This window comes from Bos indicus, chromosome 3 (assembly GCF_029378745.1).
Source record: "Bos indicus isolate NIAB-ARS_2022 breed Sahiwal x Tharparkar chromosome 3, NIAB-ARS_B.indTharparkar_mat_pri_1.0, whole genome shotgun sequence".
NCBI lineage: Eukaryota > Metazoa > Chordata > Mammalia > Artiodactyla > Bovidae > Bos > Bos indicus.
Genome location: NC_091762.1, coordinates 21,971,176 through 21,989,592, shown reverse-complemented (window position 1 = coordinate 21,989,592; position 18,417 = coordinate 21,971,176). Strand labels below are relative to the sequence as shown.

Genomic DNA, 18,417 nt, shown 5'->3' with positions numbered 1-18,417 from the left:
AAGGTCAGGGAAAGGAGTCCATGCCCTGCTGGCTGTGGCTGAGTCACTCCATACTGACAGTCCACAGGCCCTAGGCAGCCAAGGGAGTTCAGGAAACCCCGAGAAAAGGCCAAAAGGTGAGAGTGCCAGTCTGGTGCCAACCTAGTCAGCATCCATGTCTTTGCCCACTCTGCTCTATGAGGGAGATAAGACTTGTCCCCACACAGGTGGTGGACCCAGAATGTCCCAACTTCCCGCCCCACCACTTTTCTTGCTATTTAGTGCCAGCTGCAACTCTAGTACAGGCTGTGACCCCAGGACCCATCAGACCCGGAATTGCATACCCCTACCCTAGACCTCTGCCTCTAGGTTTTCCTGGGTGAACCCGCAAGCTCCACCCCGCGCCCGGCTCAGGGAGCCGAAGCCTGGGTTCAGGAAGACTTCAACCGGAAGGCAGCGCCCTCTAGCGGTCAGAGTGCAGAACCAGCAGGGCTCTGCCTCCATCACACCAAGATGTTCACAAGCACCAAGGTGACTTACTCCAAGAGCATCCTTGTCCCACGGACCCCGCCTACCCACAGCCTTCCATAACGGCCCATGACAGACTTACACGCTCTGCTCCAGCTCGGCCCTAGGCACCACGAAGCCCGGTGACTCTTGTATCAGCTCCTGCAAGCTTGCCAGACTTGTCTGCCGCTCTCTTCTTGGAAGCAGCCCCTACACTGCCCCCTCCTGTCCCGCTGCACCAGTCCCTTAGGAAACGCGCCTGGAAAAGGGATAGGACCTTCTCAGTTTCTCACAGCTAGCTAGTGCAGAGCCAGGTGTTTATTCATTAAGTCCTGTCGGACTCTTTTGTGACCTCATGGATAGTAGCCTCCCAGGCTTCCCTGTCTGTGGGAGGGGAGGGGGCAGTATTCTCTCTGTCATAGGCAACAATACTGCAGTAGGTTGCCATTTTCTTCTCCAGGGGATCTTCCCAACCCAGGGATCGAACCTCTGTCTCCTGCATTGTCAGGGAGATTCTCTACCACTGAGCCACCAGGAAAGCCCAGTGCAGAGCCAGGTCTGGAAGCCAAATCTCCCCTAGTCCACTCACCATGTACCCATAAGGCACCAGCAAACATCTATCAAGCCCTAATTCCACTGTCACCTTGAAGCCTTTCCAGATCCCTCATCTAGAACTTCTCCTTCCCTATTCCTTGATACACTTTACAACCTTATTATTGTTATCAGAGTCCCTTGTGTTGCAGCTGTTCCTGAATGGCTGGATGGGTGGGAGAAAAGAGGCAAAGAAAATTCCAAGAGAAAGACGTCATAACTTAGGAGTTAGAATCCTTGCTCCCCTATTTAGAAGCTGTGATTTTAAAGTGGTCACAATGCCTCTCTAAGCCTCCATGTGCTTTAGCTCAAATGACAAATTTTTAAATAACCATAATACCTCAGTGTTTGATAAGAACCAAATACAGGACTTCCCTGGTGGTCTAAGAGGTTAAGAATCCACCTGCCAATTCATGGGGCATGGGTTCAACTCCGGGTTCAAGAAGATTCCACAGGCTGTGGAGCAACTAAGCCCCTTCACCACAACTACCAAAGCCTGTACACCTAGAGCCAGTGCTCAGCAACAAGAGAAGCCACCACAATGAGAAGCCCACACATCACAAGTAGAAAAAGCCCACATAAAGCAACGAAGACCCAGCGCAGCCAAAAATTTTTTAATTTTTTAAATGTAAAGTTAACAAAAAAGAACTAAACACAGTCATGTATGTGTATGTGCTTGAGACACTGTAAATTGTCTCAAATGTGAGGAACCATTAAAAACATAATCATGGTTAACATTTTTTGAGCCCTTACTCTATGCCAGGTGCTATAATATGTAGTTTACACAGGCTGCTTTGTTTAACCCACACAACAAATCTGGGAAGAGAATATTATTATCACCATCAGATCAATAAACTGATTTTCAGAAAGGTTTAAAAACTTGCCCAGCATTATACAGCTAATAATTGTCCAAGCTAGATCACAAAGCTGTCCTGATTCTACAGGTTGCATTTAACCACTAAAATAGTCTGTCTCTGCGTTTTAGTTACCTTTCTGTGACCTGTGTTGCCTGACACATCATGGGTGTTCAGGTTTGTCAAAGGTATTCATTTATCAAGGACTTAGTGTAGTGCCTGTCCCAGGAGCCTAAGAAACTTACTTGTCACACAAGTAAATTTTGGGATCAAGAGTTGGACACAAGCTGCTGGACTTAACCACATCCTTTGGTGAAAAGAATCACTGCAGTCCTCTTTATCTTTCTTTTCCAATCAGATAATGCTTGGTAATGAGACACAATGGGCTACCTTGGTGGCTCAGTAGTAAAGAATCCACCTGCGGGCCCAGCTTTCATCCCTGGGTTCAGGAAGATCCCCTGGATAAGGGAATGGCTTCCCACTCCAGTATTCTTGCCTGGAGAATTCCATGGACAGAGGAGCCTGGTGGGCTATAGTCCATAGGGTCCCAAAGAGTCATAACTGAATGACTAACAACATTACATTTTTAATATCCTGCTGAATTGGTTTGTTATCTTTTCTTTTGTATTTCCATGTGAATATTTAGTACTTTCACATGAACAAGTGACATTGGTCTGTGGACCTTTATATCCTTTCTTTTAGGATTAGCAAGTGAAAAGTGAAAGTGTTAGTAACTCAATTGTGTCCAGCTCTTTGCCATCTCATGGATTGTAGCCTGCCAGGCTCCTCTGTCCATGGAGTCCTCCAGGCAAGGGAATGGGTTGCCATTTCCTTCTCCAGGGGATATTCCCCACCCAGGAATCAAACCCAGGTCTCGTGCATTACAGGTGGATTCTTTACCATCTGAGCCACCAAGGAAGGTATTAGTAAAAAGAAATGCGATTTCTTCCTTTTTCTATGCTGCCAATTTGAATAGCATCGGAATCCAGAGTAGTGCTTTCTGAAAAGATAGTTTAGTTCAGTTGTTCAGTCATGTCTGACTCTGCAACCCCATGAATTGCAGCACGCCAGGCCTCCCTGGTGGAGAGGTCTGACACAATGTGGTCCACTGGAGAAGGGAATGGCAAACCACTTCAGTATTCTTGCCTTGAGAACCCCATGAACAGTATGAAAAGGCAAAATGATAGGATACTGAAAGAGGAACTCCCCAGGCCAGTAGGTGCCCAATATGCTACTGGAGATCAGTGGAGAAATAACTCCAGAAAGAATGAAGGGATGGAGCCAAAGCAAAAAGAATACCCAGTTGTGGATGTGACTGGTGATAGAAGCAAGGTCAGATGCTGTAAAGAGCAATATTGCATAGGAACCTGGAATGTCAGGTCCATGAATCAAGGCAAATTGGAAGTGGTCAAACAGGAGATGGCAAGAGTGAACATCAACATTCTAGGAATCAGTGAACTAAAATGGACTGGAATGGGTGAATTTAACTCAGATGACCATTATATCTACCACTGCGGGCAGGAATCGCTTAGGAGAAATGGAGTAGCCATCATGGTCAACAAAAGAGTACAAAATTCAGTACTTGGATGCAATCTCAAAAATGACAGAATGATCTTTGTTCATTTCCAAGGCAAATCATTCAATATCACAGTAATCCAAGTCTATGCCCCAACCAGTAATGCTGAAGAAGCTGAAGTTGAACGGTTCTATGAAGACCTATAAGACCTTTTAGAATTAACACCCAAAAAAGATGTCCTTTTCATTATAGGGGACTGGAATGCAAAAGTAGGAAGTCAAGAAACACCTGGAGTAACAGGCAAATTTGGCCTTGGAATACGGAATGAAGCAGGTCAAAGAGTTTTGCCAAGAAAATGCACTGGTCATAGCAAACACCCTCTTCCAACAACACAAGAGAAGACTCTACACATGGACATCACCAGATGGTCAACACCAAAATCAGACTGATTATATTCTTTGCAGCCAAAGATGGAGAAGCTCTATACAGTCAACAAAAACAAGACCAGGAGCTGACTGTGGCTCAGATCATGAACTCCTTATTGCCAAATGCAGAGTTAAATTGAAGAAAGTAGGGAAAACCACTAGACCATTCAGGTATGACCTAAATGAAATCCCTTATGATTATATAGTGGAAGTGAAAAATAGATTTAAGGGACCAGATCTGATAGATAGAGTGCCTGATGAACCATGGACAGAGGTTCGTGACATTGTACAGGAGACAGGGATCAAGACCATCCCCATGGAAAAGAAATGCAAAAAAGCAAAATGGCTGTCTGAGGAGGCCTTACAAACAGCTGTGAAAAGAAGAGACGTGAAAAGCAAAGGAGAAAAGGAAAGATATAAGCATCTGAATGCAGAGTTCCAAAGAATAGCAAGGACAGATAAGAAAGCCTTCCTCACGATCAATGCAAAGAAATAGAGAAAACAACAGAATGGGAAAGACTAGAGATCTCTTCAAGAAAATTAGAGATACCAAGGGAATATTTCATGCAAAGATGGGCTCGATAAAGGACAGAAATGGTATGGATCTAACAGAAGCAGAAGATATTAAGAAGAGGTGGCAAGAATACACAGAAGAACTGTACAAAAAAGATCTTCACGACCAAGATAAACACGATGGTGTGATCACTCACCTAGAGCAGACATCCTGGAATGTGAAGTCAAGTGGGCCTTAGAAAGCATCACTACGAACAAAGTTAGTGGAGGTGATGGAATTCCAGTGGAGCTATTTCAAATCCTGAAAGATGATGCTGTGAAAGTGCTGCACTCAATATGCCAGCAAATTTGGAAAACTCAGCAGTGGCCACAGGACTGGAAAAGGTCAGTTTTCATTCCAATCCCAAGGAAAGGCAATACCAAAGAATGCTCAGACTACCACACAATTGCACTCATCTCACACACTAGTAAAGTAATGCTCAAAATTCTCCAAGCCAGGCTTCAGCAATACGTGAACCACGAACTTCCAGATGTTCAAGCTGGTTTTAGAAAAGGCAGAGGAACCAGAGATCAAATTGCCAACATCCTCTGGATCATGGAAGAAGCAAGAGAGTTCCAGAAAAACATCTATTTCTGTTTTATTGACTATGCCAAAGCCTTTGACTGTGTGGATCACAATAAACTGTAGAAAATTCTGAAAGAGATGGGAATACCAGACCACCTGACCTGCCTCTTGAGAAATCTGTATGCAGGTCAGGAAGCAACAGTTAGAACTAGACATGGAACAACAGACTGGTTCCAAATAGGAAAAGGAGTACGTCAAGGCTGTATATTGTCACCCTGCTTATTTAACTTCTATGCAGAGTACATCATGAGAAATGCTGGGCTGGAAGAAGCACAAGCTGGAATCAAGATTGCCTTGAGAAATATCAATAATCACAGATATGCAGACGGCAGCACCCTTATGGCGGAAAGTGAAGAGGACCTAAAAAGTCTCTTGATGAAAGTGAAAGAGGACAGTGAAAAGTTGGCTTAAAGTTCAACATTCAGAAAACTAAGATCATGGCATCTGGCCCCATCACTTCATGGGAAATAGATGGAGAAAACAGTGGAAACAGTGGCAGACTTTATTTTTGGGGGCTCCAAAATCACTGCAGATGGTGACTGCAGCCATGAAATTAAAAGATCCTTACTCCCTGGAAGGAAAGTTATGACCAACCTAGATAGCATATTCAAAAGCAGAGACATCACTTTGCCAACAAAGGTCCATCTAGTCAAGGCTATGGTTTTTCCAGTGGTCATGTATGGATGTGAGAGTTGGACTGTGAAGAAGGCTGAGCGCCGAAGAATTGATGTTTTTGAACTGTGGTGTTGGAGAAGACTCTTGAGAGTCCCTTGGACTGCAAGGAGATCCAACCAGTCCATTCTGAAGGAGATCAGCCCTGGGATTTCTTTGGAGGACTGATGCTAAAGCTGGAACTCCAGTACTTTGGCCACCTCATGCGAAGAGTTGACTCATTGGAAAAGACTCTAATGCTGGGAGGGACTAGGGGCAAGAGGAGAATGGACGCCAGAGGATGAGATGGCTGGATGGCATCACTGACTTGATGGACGTGAGTCTGAGTGAACTCCGGGAGTTGGTGATGGACAGGGAGGCCTGGCATGCTGCAATTCATGGGGTCGCAAAGAGTTGGACACAACTGAGTGACTGAACTGAACTGAACTTGGCTACATCATGATAAGGGTAGGACAGTGAGCAGGTACTAGACTTTGAATAAATTTCACCAGTGAGTATTATTTCACTGTCATCTCATTTTTTACTGCATATCCTCAAGAGCCAAAGGCCTGATACGAACATCCCATTAGTCCAATTCCATCTTTCAGAGGGTGGGAAAAAGGTGTATCTGGTCTTTTGGGCTTCTGGAAGGAAATCGGGGCTCTGCCTTCTACCAACACTCTCACAGGGAGATAATGAGGGGAGAAAGGAGGATGAAGCTGGTTCCATCAAAAGATACTATTGAGTGGCCAGAAGAATGACAAACACCCACTACATGGAATCACTGAAATCTTTCAACTGGGGAGAAAGCCAGGTTCAAATCTGTGTGTTAGTTTTTTCAATATTTAGAAGTAGGCAGCCTCCTCACTTACAAATGGGGAAATAAAGTTCAGGAGAGGACCTGAGACAAGCCAAGGAAACAGTCATCAAGAGTTGAAATCAGGAAACTATAAACAAAATGAAAAGACAATGTATAGAATGAAAGAAAATATTTGTAACTGATGTGGCTGACAAGGGATTCATCTCCAAAATATACAACTCACATAGCTCAATATAACAAACAAACAAAACACTCAATCAAAAAATGGATGGAAAATCTAAATAGACATTTCTCCAAGGAAGACATACAGATGGCCAAAAGGCACATGAAAAGATGTTCAATGTTACTAATTAGTAGAGAAAGGCAAATCAAAACCACAATGAGGTATCACCCACACCAGTCAGAATGGGCATCATGAAAAAAATCTACAAAAATAAGTGCTGGAGATGGTGTGGAGTAAAGGGAACCCTCCTACACTGTTTGTGGGAATATAAATTGGTACAATTGTTATGAACAACAGCATGAAAAGTCCTTAAAACATTAAACACTGAACTACTATATGATCCAGTGCCGGGAGCCACCACGGGAGATCCCACCCATGACAAAGGTCATGCAGAGAGAACCTGACAGGCAAAGGCGGATCAGGCCTCGAGGGATTCCCTGGATCTGCTCGAGCATCTACCTCAAAACCAGAATCTGTCTGTCTTACTATTTTGTGCCTTTCACCAACTCTTCTGACATTAACAGGGGGTGTGGTGTTGGAGAAGACTCTTGAGAGTCCCTTGGACTGCAAGGAGATCCAACCAGTCCATTCTGAAGGAGATCAGCCCAGGGATTTCTTTGGAGGGAATGATGCTGAAGCTGAAACTCCAGAACTTTGGCTACCTCGTGCGAAGAGTTGACTCATTGGAAAAGACTCTGATGCTGGGAGGGATTGGGGGCAGGAGGAGAAGGGGACGACAGAGGATGAGATGGCTGGATGGCATCACTAACTCGATGGACCTGAGTCTGGGTGAACTCCGGGAGTTGGTGATGGACAGGGAGGCCTGGCGTGCTGCGATTCATAAGGTCGCAAAGAGTTGGACACAACTGAGCAACTGAACTGAACTGAACTGATCCTCGACCACCTTTCTCTGGAAAAGGTCAACTTAGGGCTTTAGTTAATAAGTCTCCTGGGTATGATAGGACTGTTTCAATTCAAACCCCTCTGATGGCTTTCTAGCTTGCCTGACAGGTTTTTCACAGCCTCCCAACCATGAGAGACATGGGAAGCCTAAAACATTCTAAAAATATAGAGCCTTTCAAAGAGTTAAAAACTATTAGAGTAGTGCTGGTGTAGGATTTCATTGTTGAGCCAATGCTTGCTGCCAAGTTCCCATATCCCTTATCCACTGTGCACCTGGGAGTACATTAGTTAACATAGTTGGAATGTGAGAAAAACAAGTAGTAGCCTTGGAATTAACCACATCAGACCTTTGAGCTATTTTTCCCCAAATAAAATAAACTCACAACTCTCACAATTGTGCATTTTTTTAAAGTCAACACAGAGAAAGACAAATACTATATGATATCACTTGTATGTGGAATTTAAAAATAAAAATGGTACAAATGAACTTTTTTTGATGGTTAAAGGCAATTAATAAAGCATTCAATATTTATTCTTGATATCTTGAAAATTCAATAAAATAGAAATAAACATATATACCTTAACATAATAAAATACTTAGCACAATACTTAATAAGGAAACAATTGAAGAATCCCCCATTAATCTAAGGAAAAAGACAGGACTCATTATCACCACTATTTAATATTTTCTGAAGATATTAGCCAACACAATTAGACAGGAAAAAGAAATCATAAATGTAAAACTAGAAAATGAAGTCATTATCACTGTTTACAAATAAGATGATTATATGACTAGAAAAGCCAAGACAGTCAACTGAAAAATGATTAAAAGCAATTATAGAATTGAGTAAGAGACAGTAACTAGGTATGAAATTAATATATAATCATCAATAGTCTTTCAGGTGTGGAAAACACTGAAGAGATAAAAGATATAGTGAATGATAACAAAATTAAAATGACAAACATAAAGCATACAGTGGGGAAAAGATAATATTTTCAATAGTGACATAAAATATAAAATACTAAGAAATAAACTTAAGAAATGGACAAGACCTTTATTTTAAAAACTATTAAAAACGTCTGAGACACACATATCAAAACACAAGACTTTTAAAAATGGTAAGGAATATCATGCTCTTGGATGAAATATAATCAATGTCACTGGAAGCAACCTAGATGTCCATTGACAGAGGAATGGATAAAGAAGATGTCATATGTATACACAATGGAATATTATTCAGGCATTAAAAAGGATGAAATAATGCCATTTACAGCAACATGGATGGACAAGGACATCAACCCTATAGGAGATGAGCAATTTCACAGAAAGGGATAAACAAATGTCTCTTGAATATATAAAAATGTGCTTTACCTAGGTCATGAAAAGATAACTGTAAGTTAAAACTGTATGAAGACCATTTTTCACTTCTCAAATTATCACTATGCTGTTGGCATGGGTATGAGGAAGCATTTCATATGTTTCTGGTGGAAAGTTATGCTGGTGCAACCTCTGTGGAGGACAATATGGCAACTTTCTCAAAATTGCAAACGCATATACCCTTTGACCAGCAATGCCATTTCTAGAGATTCATCATTAACAAAATAATGCACGTACAAGGTAGGGTTTAGGAAACCTCCATCAGACTAACCAAGCGAGGTTGCTGCCAGAAGCAGGGAGATGGTCTTGGATCTCTGTCAGGCCTTGTGTAGGAGATCCCCTTGTGCTTTCAGGAAAAGTGAGGCCAAGGACACCAGCAGAGCCAACATCTGCTATTCCTGGGGCTGCTGACAACATGCAAGATGCGGATGGAGAGGCTGCTGTGCCCTACCCATTCTTCTGGCAATTGTGGACATCTAGCTTTGTGGTGAGCACAGCCCATCCAAAGATCCCTAGAGCAGAGACAGTCAATAGGGAGAATCCTGGGTTCATGAGGGATGGAACCCATAATTTTTTTTTTTTTATGGTGGGGAAGAAAAGGACCCATTTTTCCTGACACTAATGAAAGGGTGAAAAATATATTTATTTTTCTTTTTTTTTTTAAGAACTAATACTATTGCCCTTCCCATCAGACATCTGCCTCTACTATATGTTGCAAAAAAGCCTGGTAATCTGGCCTTTAGGCTCTCATATACTATAAATTTATAAAATCCAGGTTTGATATCCAGATACTCCAGTATCTGTCAACTTTCAGTTCAGTTCAGTTGCTCAGTCGTTTCCGAATCTTTGTGACCCCATGAATCGCAGCACGCCAGGCCTCCCTGTCCATCACCAACTCCCGGAGTTCACTCAGACTCACGTCCATCGAGTCAGTGATGCCATCCAGCCATCTCATCCTCTGTCGTCCCCTTCTCCTCTTGCCCTCAATCCCTCCCAGCATCAGAGTCTTTTCCAATGAGTCAACTCTTCGCATGAGGTGGCCAAAGTACTGGAGTTTCAGCTTTAGCATCATTCCTTCCAAAGAAATCCCAGGGCTGATCTCCTTCAGAATGGACTGGTTGGATCTCCTTGTAGACCAAGGGACTCTCAAGAGTCTTCTCCAACACCACAGTTCAAAAGCATCAATTCTTCAGCACTCAGCCTTCTTCACAGTCCAACTCTCACATCCATACACGACCACTGGAAAAACCATAGCCTTGACTAGACGAACCTTTGTTGGCAAAGGAATGTCTCTGCTTTTGAATATGCTATCTAGGTTGGTCATAACTTTCCTTCCAAGGAGTAAGCGTCTTTTAATTTCATGGCTGCAGTCACCATCTGCAGATTTTGGAGCCCCAAAAAATAAAGTCTGACACTGTTTCCACTGTTTCCCCATCTATTTCCCATGAAGTGATGGGACCGGATGCCATGATCTTCATTTTCTGAATGTTGAGCTTTACACCAACTTTTTCACTCTCCACTTTCACTTTCATCAAGAGGCTTTTGAGTTCCTCTTCACTTTCTGCCATAAAGGTGGTGGTGTCATCTGCATATCTGTGGTTATTGATATTTCTCCCAGCAATCTTGATTCCAGCTTGTGCTTCTTCCAGCCCAGCGTTTCTCATGATGTACTCTGCATATAAGTTAAATAAGCAGGGTGACAATATACAGCCTTGACGTACTCCTTTTCCTATTTGGAACCAGTCTGTTGTTCCATGTCTAGTTCTAACTGTTGCTTCCTGACCTGCATACAAATTTCTCAAGAGGCAGATCAGGTGGTCTGGTATTCCCATCTCTTTCAGAATTTTCCACAGTTTATTGTGATCCACACAGTCAAAGGCTTTAGCATAGTAGCAACCACTTAATCACTCTGTGCCTCAGTTTATCTGTAAAATGGGAAAAATAATGCCTGTCTCTAGGACTATACCATAAATGTATACAAAAGAACTCTTTAATAGTTAAAGGGCCTATAGAAGTTCCAGTTGAAGAATAGAAATAAAATATAAACCACTTCAGAATTAATGAAGAACTGGGATTGCAGACCTCCCTCAGATACAGGTATAGTCTGTAGGTTACTCTTCTAACAGGGTGGCATTCAGTGTCTATGGAGCAGCCCCATCTCTGCCTCAACATTTTTATGTGAGTGGATTTAGTTAACCATGTATATACCTGTCTTCCATGGCTAACACTTTCCTTCCTATTCCAGAATGAATGCACACCCTCAGCTCAACTTCCCAGGAGGGAAACCAACTGTATGGCTTAAGAAAGAAGAAAATGAGGCGGGAACCATGTTTTTGTGCAAGGACAAGTTTTGAGATTGTTCCCTTGAGACAAGCTTGAAGCAACTGAGACTTAAATAGGATCCTGAGAGAGATGGTATCAGTGAAATATCATCTCAGTTGGTGCTCACCGTAAACCAAGCCATTCCATTGGACAGGGAGACCTACCAATGTTGTGCCAGAAGCCAGAAGCTGGATATCCACCTTCAGGGCCATTTTTGTCTATATGAGTCATAGCTGAGCTTCTGATATCATCCCAATGCTACCAGGTGGGATAGTAAGCAGGGTCACAGATAGAGACAGTAGTTATTTCAGGTCCTGGATAGGCAGTAACCTTGGAAAAAGAGTCCTTCCCATTACTTAGATCCTTTGGCATCACTCCCATTGGCAAATGCTGCCTTTCCTCAAAGCATAGATACAAAGGTATCTCATTTTGTCTTTAGTTTATAAATGGATAGGTGTCTTGAAGAACATTTAGTCATAAGAAACAGAAACCTGGACTTGCCTAGCGGCACAGTGGCTAGGAATCCACCTGCCAATGCAGGTGACATGGGTTTGATCCTTGGTCCAGGCAGATACTACATGCTGCAGAGCAACTAAGTCCATGTGCATCAACTCCTGAGCCCACAATCTAGAGCCTGCAAGCTGCAACTACTGAGTCTGTGTGCTGCAACTACTGAAGCTGGTGTGCCTAGAGCCTGTGCTTTGCAACGAGAAGCCACCACAATGAGAAGCCTGTGCACCGCAATCAACAGTAGCCCCGCTCACCACAGCTAGGGAAAGCCTAGCAGCAACGAAGACCCAGCACAATGAAAAAAAAAAAATTTTTTTATTTTTAAACTTTATAAAAAAAATTTTTTTTAAAAAGAGTAAATCTTAAGAACTTTCATAAGAAAAAAAAATCTATTAAAAAAAAGAAACAGAAACCACTCAAATTGTCATAGATTTGGGGGGCAGGGAATAATAATAAGTAAAGCAAGCTCTCGTGAGTTCTGGAATCAGAAATCAGAAAACCAACAGAACCCCAGTTACTGTCTCAATCTCTCTGGGGTAGGAAGCCCTCTCATCTCTGCACATTTCCTTCGTGTATGTTCCCCTGCTTTGTCACTGCTTTGTGTGCATGTGCTCATTGTTTCAGTCGTGTCCTACTCTTCGCGACCCCATGGATCATAGCCAGCCAGGCTCCTCTGTTCATAGATTTTTCCCAGCAAGAGTACTGGAGTGGGTTGCCAGGCCCTCTTCCAGGGGATCTTCCCAACCCAGGGATGGAACTCCCGTCTTTTGCACTACAGGCAGATTCTTTACCTCTGAGTCACCAGGCTTTAGGACAGCCTAAATATGGTCACTCCAACTTCAACTTTATATATGACTTCCTCCTTTTCCCAGACAAGGGAGCAAGTCTTCAAAACTAAACTATGTTCTAGCTAGAATACTATACCCAACCAAACTACCAGTTAAACACGAGGAAAGAATGAAGACAGTTCGACACACAATGACTCAAAAAAAAAAAAAGTGCTTCAGTAAACCAAGGTGAATCAGTACAGCGGATAAAATGAGATCATCCAGGAAATGAGAAAACTAATAGGGGGAAGGGGATAAAGAAATTCTAGAATGAAAAAGGGCCCAAAAGGGTAATTGGTTGTGAAGAAAACAAATGATAGAGGGCTCGGAAAGATCTCTAGCGGGTGAAATGGAATTGACAGATCATCTTTCTGAAGGTCTATGATAGATCTGATAAAGGATTAAAGATATGGATATGGAAAACTGCCTATTTAAGATGACCATCATCTCCAAGGAAAACACTAAATTTCACAGAAGGAAGCACAATGGTAGCTCACAATTTGGCTCTGTAATAAGTAACATTTACAGAATCCAAATTATGTAAAAATAAATGAAAATTTGTGATATAATGATTTTTGAAAGATGCAGAGAAGGGTAGAGGTTTAAAAGAACTATACCCTCATTTTCTATAACACAAAGTCAGTAGACAATGTCTAAACTTTATCATCAAGAAGTGGCAGTCTTAGGGCTTTGTGTAGGAATATGGTAAAACACCTCAAAGAGTTGATAACGGATAAAAGGACACTATTACTTTTTATGAAATTTCACATACTATCTTTTTGACTTTAAGAAAAATAGATCTAAAGTACACCTACCCACCCCCAAATAGAATCTACTTACAATGCAGGAGACCTGGGTTTGATCCCTGGGTTGGAAAGATCCCCTGGAGAAGGGAATGGCAACCCACTTCAGTTCCTTGCCTGGAGAATTCCATGGGCAGAGGAGCCTGGTGAGCTACAGTCCATGGGGTCACAAAGAGTCAGACACGACTGGTTGACTAACACTTCACCCCCAAATAAAAACCTATCTCAGAGCCTTTTAACAAATATTTTCATCATCACCTACAGTTACTAGTTAATCCAAATTTTCTACTTCAGCCTAAGGGAATTTGTTTTCCTCCTAGCTTCCCGGTGTCTTCCCATCTGACCTAACTAGCTTAACATTCAGCACTTTCATTCTCTCCCTTATCAAACTTTCATCTCTACTGGCTTCTGTGACTGCTTTCTGGTTTTTCTACCTTTATGGCTGTTCTTTTCTTTCCTCTGCCTGTTTCCTCCTCCCGCCTCTCAAACATGAAATTTCATTCAAGGCTCATTCCCCACTCCTTTGATCTTTTCTACTATCTCTCCCAACTTCTCACCCACCCTCGATTTAAACCTGCAACCCCTTGCAACTGACCCACAAATCAACTCTAACCTCTTTTCTAAGTTTCAATTAAAAAATCTACCCTGACAACTGACTCCTTGTTCTTGAATGCCCTACCATTTCCTCACTCAAAATCAAATCTGAGACCATATTTTTGTCCATGATTCACAGTCATAACCTTGGTTCCTCCCTTTTCCTCTTTCCCTATCTGGTCAGTAAGTACTACTAGTTCTTTCCCATATTCATTCCTTTCTTTCCAAAGGTGTTTTCCAGGTCTTCAACATCTCACAGTATAGTCTCCTAAGTGGTAAACCCCAGATCTCAAATCTGCCCATGTATTTAATACATCCCACACCTACCTCAGGGCCTGGCACCGAGCTACTGCCTAATAAATGGTCCATCGTCCCTAAACACGATCTCCACCTCTAATCCATACTGCCACCAGACATCTAAAATGCAAATTTGTACAAACTACACACCATTCAGAGTTTTGATGTCTTTTCACTGTCATGCGGCAGTGAATTAGTTTAGCCTGGCCCTGGAGGTGCTCTATGAAATTTCATTCTACTACTTATGTGAATACTGTTCTGGTTAATCTCCCTAATGGAAACTCCTCTTTTATTCATCTGAACAGACTGATTACATATCCCAGGCACAGTGCTAAGCCTTGGAGAATAGAATGGGAGTATAAGGAAGCCACTGTCCTTATAATCCAGTATCTGTGTTCTCCTAATACCCCTTAAATATTTCTATTAATACCTGTGATGGTTCTCCTCAAGATAGAAAGCCTTTCTCATCCTCTCAGCATACTTAAGTACTACAGTCAGTAAATATGGATGCTCACCAAATGTGGAAATAAGGTTCTTTTTGGAAGGTGAAATAAGGCTAAAGAGGTAACAGAAAATACCAATAAACAATGTCTACCATTTACTGAGTGTTTACTGTGTGCCAGGCATTGTGCTAAGTGATATATTATTTCATTTAATCTTCATGGCCTTTTGAGGTAGGCAGTATTCTTGTCACGTGACAGGTCAAGCTCAAAGGTAATCCGTGTAAGTTCACTCAGCTAGTAAATAGTGGTAAATAAAAATCCAGATCTATTACAAAACCCAAGATTTTAACTTAGACTGAACTGCTTGATTCACTCCAGAAGATGGTTTTGAAATGAGATTTGGGGACACTCAAATCTAAGGTAACTAAGCTATTTTAGCTGTTTCTCTGGCCTTTAGAGTTCCTTCAAGGTAGGCCGATTTGCATCCCCACTGTGACACACATAGATTCTATATTTATGTACTGTTGCTTAAGTACGTCATCACCACCTCCCACAAACGTTAAAAAATACTTATGTGGGCAACTAATTATACTGAGAGGTATCCTTGGAGATCATGAAAAAGATGTCCTGAGATTATGCAAAAGGAGGTATTAATTTTCAAAACTTTCTCCTGATCCACTGATTCTCTTCTGGACTGCAGTAATGGTACTGAAACACAGAGGACACCCTGAGTTTGGCCACAGTAAATGTGTTCTCAGCTCAGGTTTCCTGAAAGAAAAGTCTGGATGATGCTGTTCACCAGCCTGGTGACCCTTCAAGGGATGTTCAGAAGAGCCTTAAGGGCCACAAGAAATGAGGGTCCTATACCTTTAACATCTTGATGCCTCTCCAGGAGTGGAAAGGAAGCCCAGAATGGGACAGTGAAACGCTCCCCAGGCCCTGGCTGTCCACAAGAAAACATAACATCAGTATGAGGGCAGAACTGGTCCAAATGGACTAGTGACTGCATACGAACTAGGGGAGGTAGATGAATCAGACTTTCCATTGGGCAGGTCACACCTACGAGGAGAGAAAGCCTGTGGGAGAGGCAAGCAAACACCCCCAACTTACTGGATGAACAAAAGGCTGTAAGTTGAGGCAACAGATGTTTGGCTACAGTGTGAAGATGAGAAAGGCAAGAAACAGACTTGGTCTGGAGGTGGGTTTTAAACAATGCAGCTCTTTAGCAAAGGATGATGGTCAGTCTGAGTACATAAAACACTTGTAGTTGAGTCCTCTGAGCATCAGTGTGAATCAGTTTTCCCTATTAGATTAAAAAAGACACTGGAATTTGCAATGATTTACCATTTCATGTCTGTATAATCAATAACTGATACAGGTTTTTGCCTCTCCTCGACATCCTTAATTTCAAGCCTATTGAGGCCTTCCTCAAATCAGTAAGTAATACTTTCCAAGCGCCACCAGAATGCAAGCTCTATAAATATGGTAAGGACTTTGTCTTTTTTACCCCAACAAAAAAACAGTATCAGGCACATAGCAGGCTCTTAATATATTTGTTTAAAGAATTTGTATGATGGGCTAGGCTTTACAAGGTGCTTCTAACCTCACAACCCTTCCAGGTAAATATTCCCTGATTACTCACCAGCAAACAGGTATAAAGAGGTTAAAGGTTGCCCCAGTGCACAGGAATTAATAAGGACCGTCTCACTCTAAAATCTGTGCTCTCAGTGATCACCTACTACATGCTAAGCAACTTCTCTCTCAACTCCATCACCACTCTCCCCATTTTGAGACTGCCTCCTCCCATTTCCAGAAACAGGACTACCTAACACTCTTACTTCAGCCCTTAACCTAAACTATCAAAAGACAACAAAGACCTAATCTGTGCTCCTTGGCAAGCATCTGCCAAACGTAAGCCTATGCCAGCTTTCAGGAGGAAACTGGTGAATATCAAGCAGTCTGACCCTTCAGACATAATTCTTTATTGAATCCAAATCCTCTCAGATGGCTATTTTATTGACAAAATTAATTTTAATTATTCATACAGATTAAAAACTTTAAAGAGGAAATTTGTTTTAGCCATTCAACCTACTAACATTTATGACTCCCAAGTTATGCTAGAGGAAAAAAAATCTCTAAGCTCTTTTCCTTTTTCTAGTCAGGTGAAGAGAATGAACTTTGATAGTTCATTCCTTTCATCCCTCTCTCCCAACTCAAGACTCAGCAGAATTATGGATGTGGTTGTGTTCAGTAAAACAAAAACACACATTTTCTCAGACCCAGAGAAATGACATAGGTCAAGTTACTATGCATACATGTGACAAAAATGAGGGAACTTTCCTGGATCTCTATGCCTCCCTCAGTTCATGAAGCTAATTTCAGTAAGTGTCTCTGTCCTTTCACTGTGCATTCATTGCTATCCATGGAAAACCTACCTTGAAATTGAATGGCGTCTATTCCTTCTTTGATTGTCCTACTTTCCAGCAAGGAGAGATCAAAGGTAGGCTTCTTCCCCACTTCCATCTGGATCATGCAGATTTCGTAAGATTACAATTACAACGTTAAGCAGTAAGACACAACACATGTAAGACTTTCTTCCCTCCTTTCCTTGTCCATTCCCTCCAGTCATAAGGGTCTATCAAACACACATCCTAGCATAAAGTACATCAGGTATTTTGTTGCTATTCTTAAGTTTGTAGCATAATACAAATCTTCCTTTTTCTTTCTACAGCTTTGTAAGCTTTGTGCCAGAAGAAATTTTTTAAAAAGCTACAGCAAGAGAAAACTGACTTTTTTTAGCTGGGTATCTTTCACATCACAGTATACAGAGAAGGAAATAACAGGGAACAGGTGAAGAGAGGCTAAATATGCCAAGAATATGGGAAATATAAGATGGGCAAGTAAATGTATTCCTTCACCTCCCCTCCTCACTGCCAGAACAAACCTAACTTTTTTCCTACCTCAGTCACCAGTAAACAGTGCAGTTCTCACAAAAGCAGTTGGTATACAGTTCTCATTCAAATACTGGCTAAGTATCTTGTGTTTTTGTACCCTGGAAGAACTTTTCCTCTATGTCCTCCGAACAAAGTCAAATAAAGAAGCAAGTCAAACAAAATGAGAACACCAATGTTTCTGGAAGACATTTTATTTGACACGGTTAAGGGAAAGTAGATGAAACAAGCAAACATAGTTAGGATAGGGGAAGAACGCCAGACCCAGTAACTGACTTGGCAGAAAATGAGGAAACAAAGAGACCTTGGTGTTGAACAGCATCCACGTAGTAGTACTGGAGGAAGAGGAAGGTTTATTTGTGTAGACTAGGTGCACCACAGATCCTAACTGTCCAGCTTCAATGAAATACTTGTCAACCTCTCTGATCATTTCTCTCTTTTTAAATAAACATCAAAGCAGTATTTGCAGCCTTTTCTTTTCTCCCTAAGTTCACAGATCCTTTTGTCTCTCTTTGGACAGATAACCTCTTATCATAGTTAAGCAGAGAGGTGGGGGCAGGATATTCCTGATAGGAGGAACTATATGAATAAAGAGGTGGGAACACAATTCAACCAGGGCTAAATGGCAAACCATCAAGGGGAAACAGACACCTTACCTGTGATCCTTGGCCAGGACCTGCAAAAT

General features: G+C 41.9%; 1 protein-coding gene across 1 annotated transcript; it reads left to right on the top strand.

The window, feature by feature from the left end:
- The first annotated feature begins 11,231 nt into the window (after nucleotides 1–11,231).
- Nucleotides 11,232–18,268, top strand: CD160 (CD160 molecule). The gene is given in 4 exon segments (XM_070781586.1): nucleotides 11,232–11,523; nucleotides 15,440–15,559; nucleotides 15,562–15,979; nucleotides 17,513–18,268. Coding segments are annotated over 3 exon segments (513 nt in total). The 3' UTR covers nucleotides 15,663–15,979; nucleotides 17,513–18,268.
- Nucleotides 18,269–18,417: the final 149 nt, after the last annotated feature.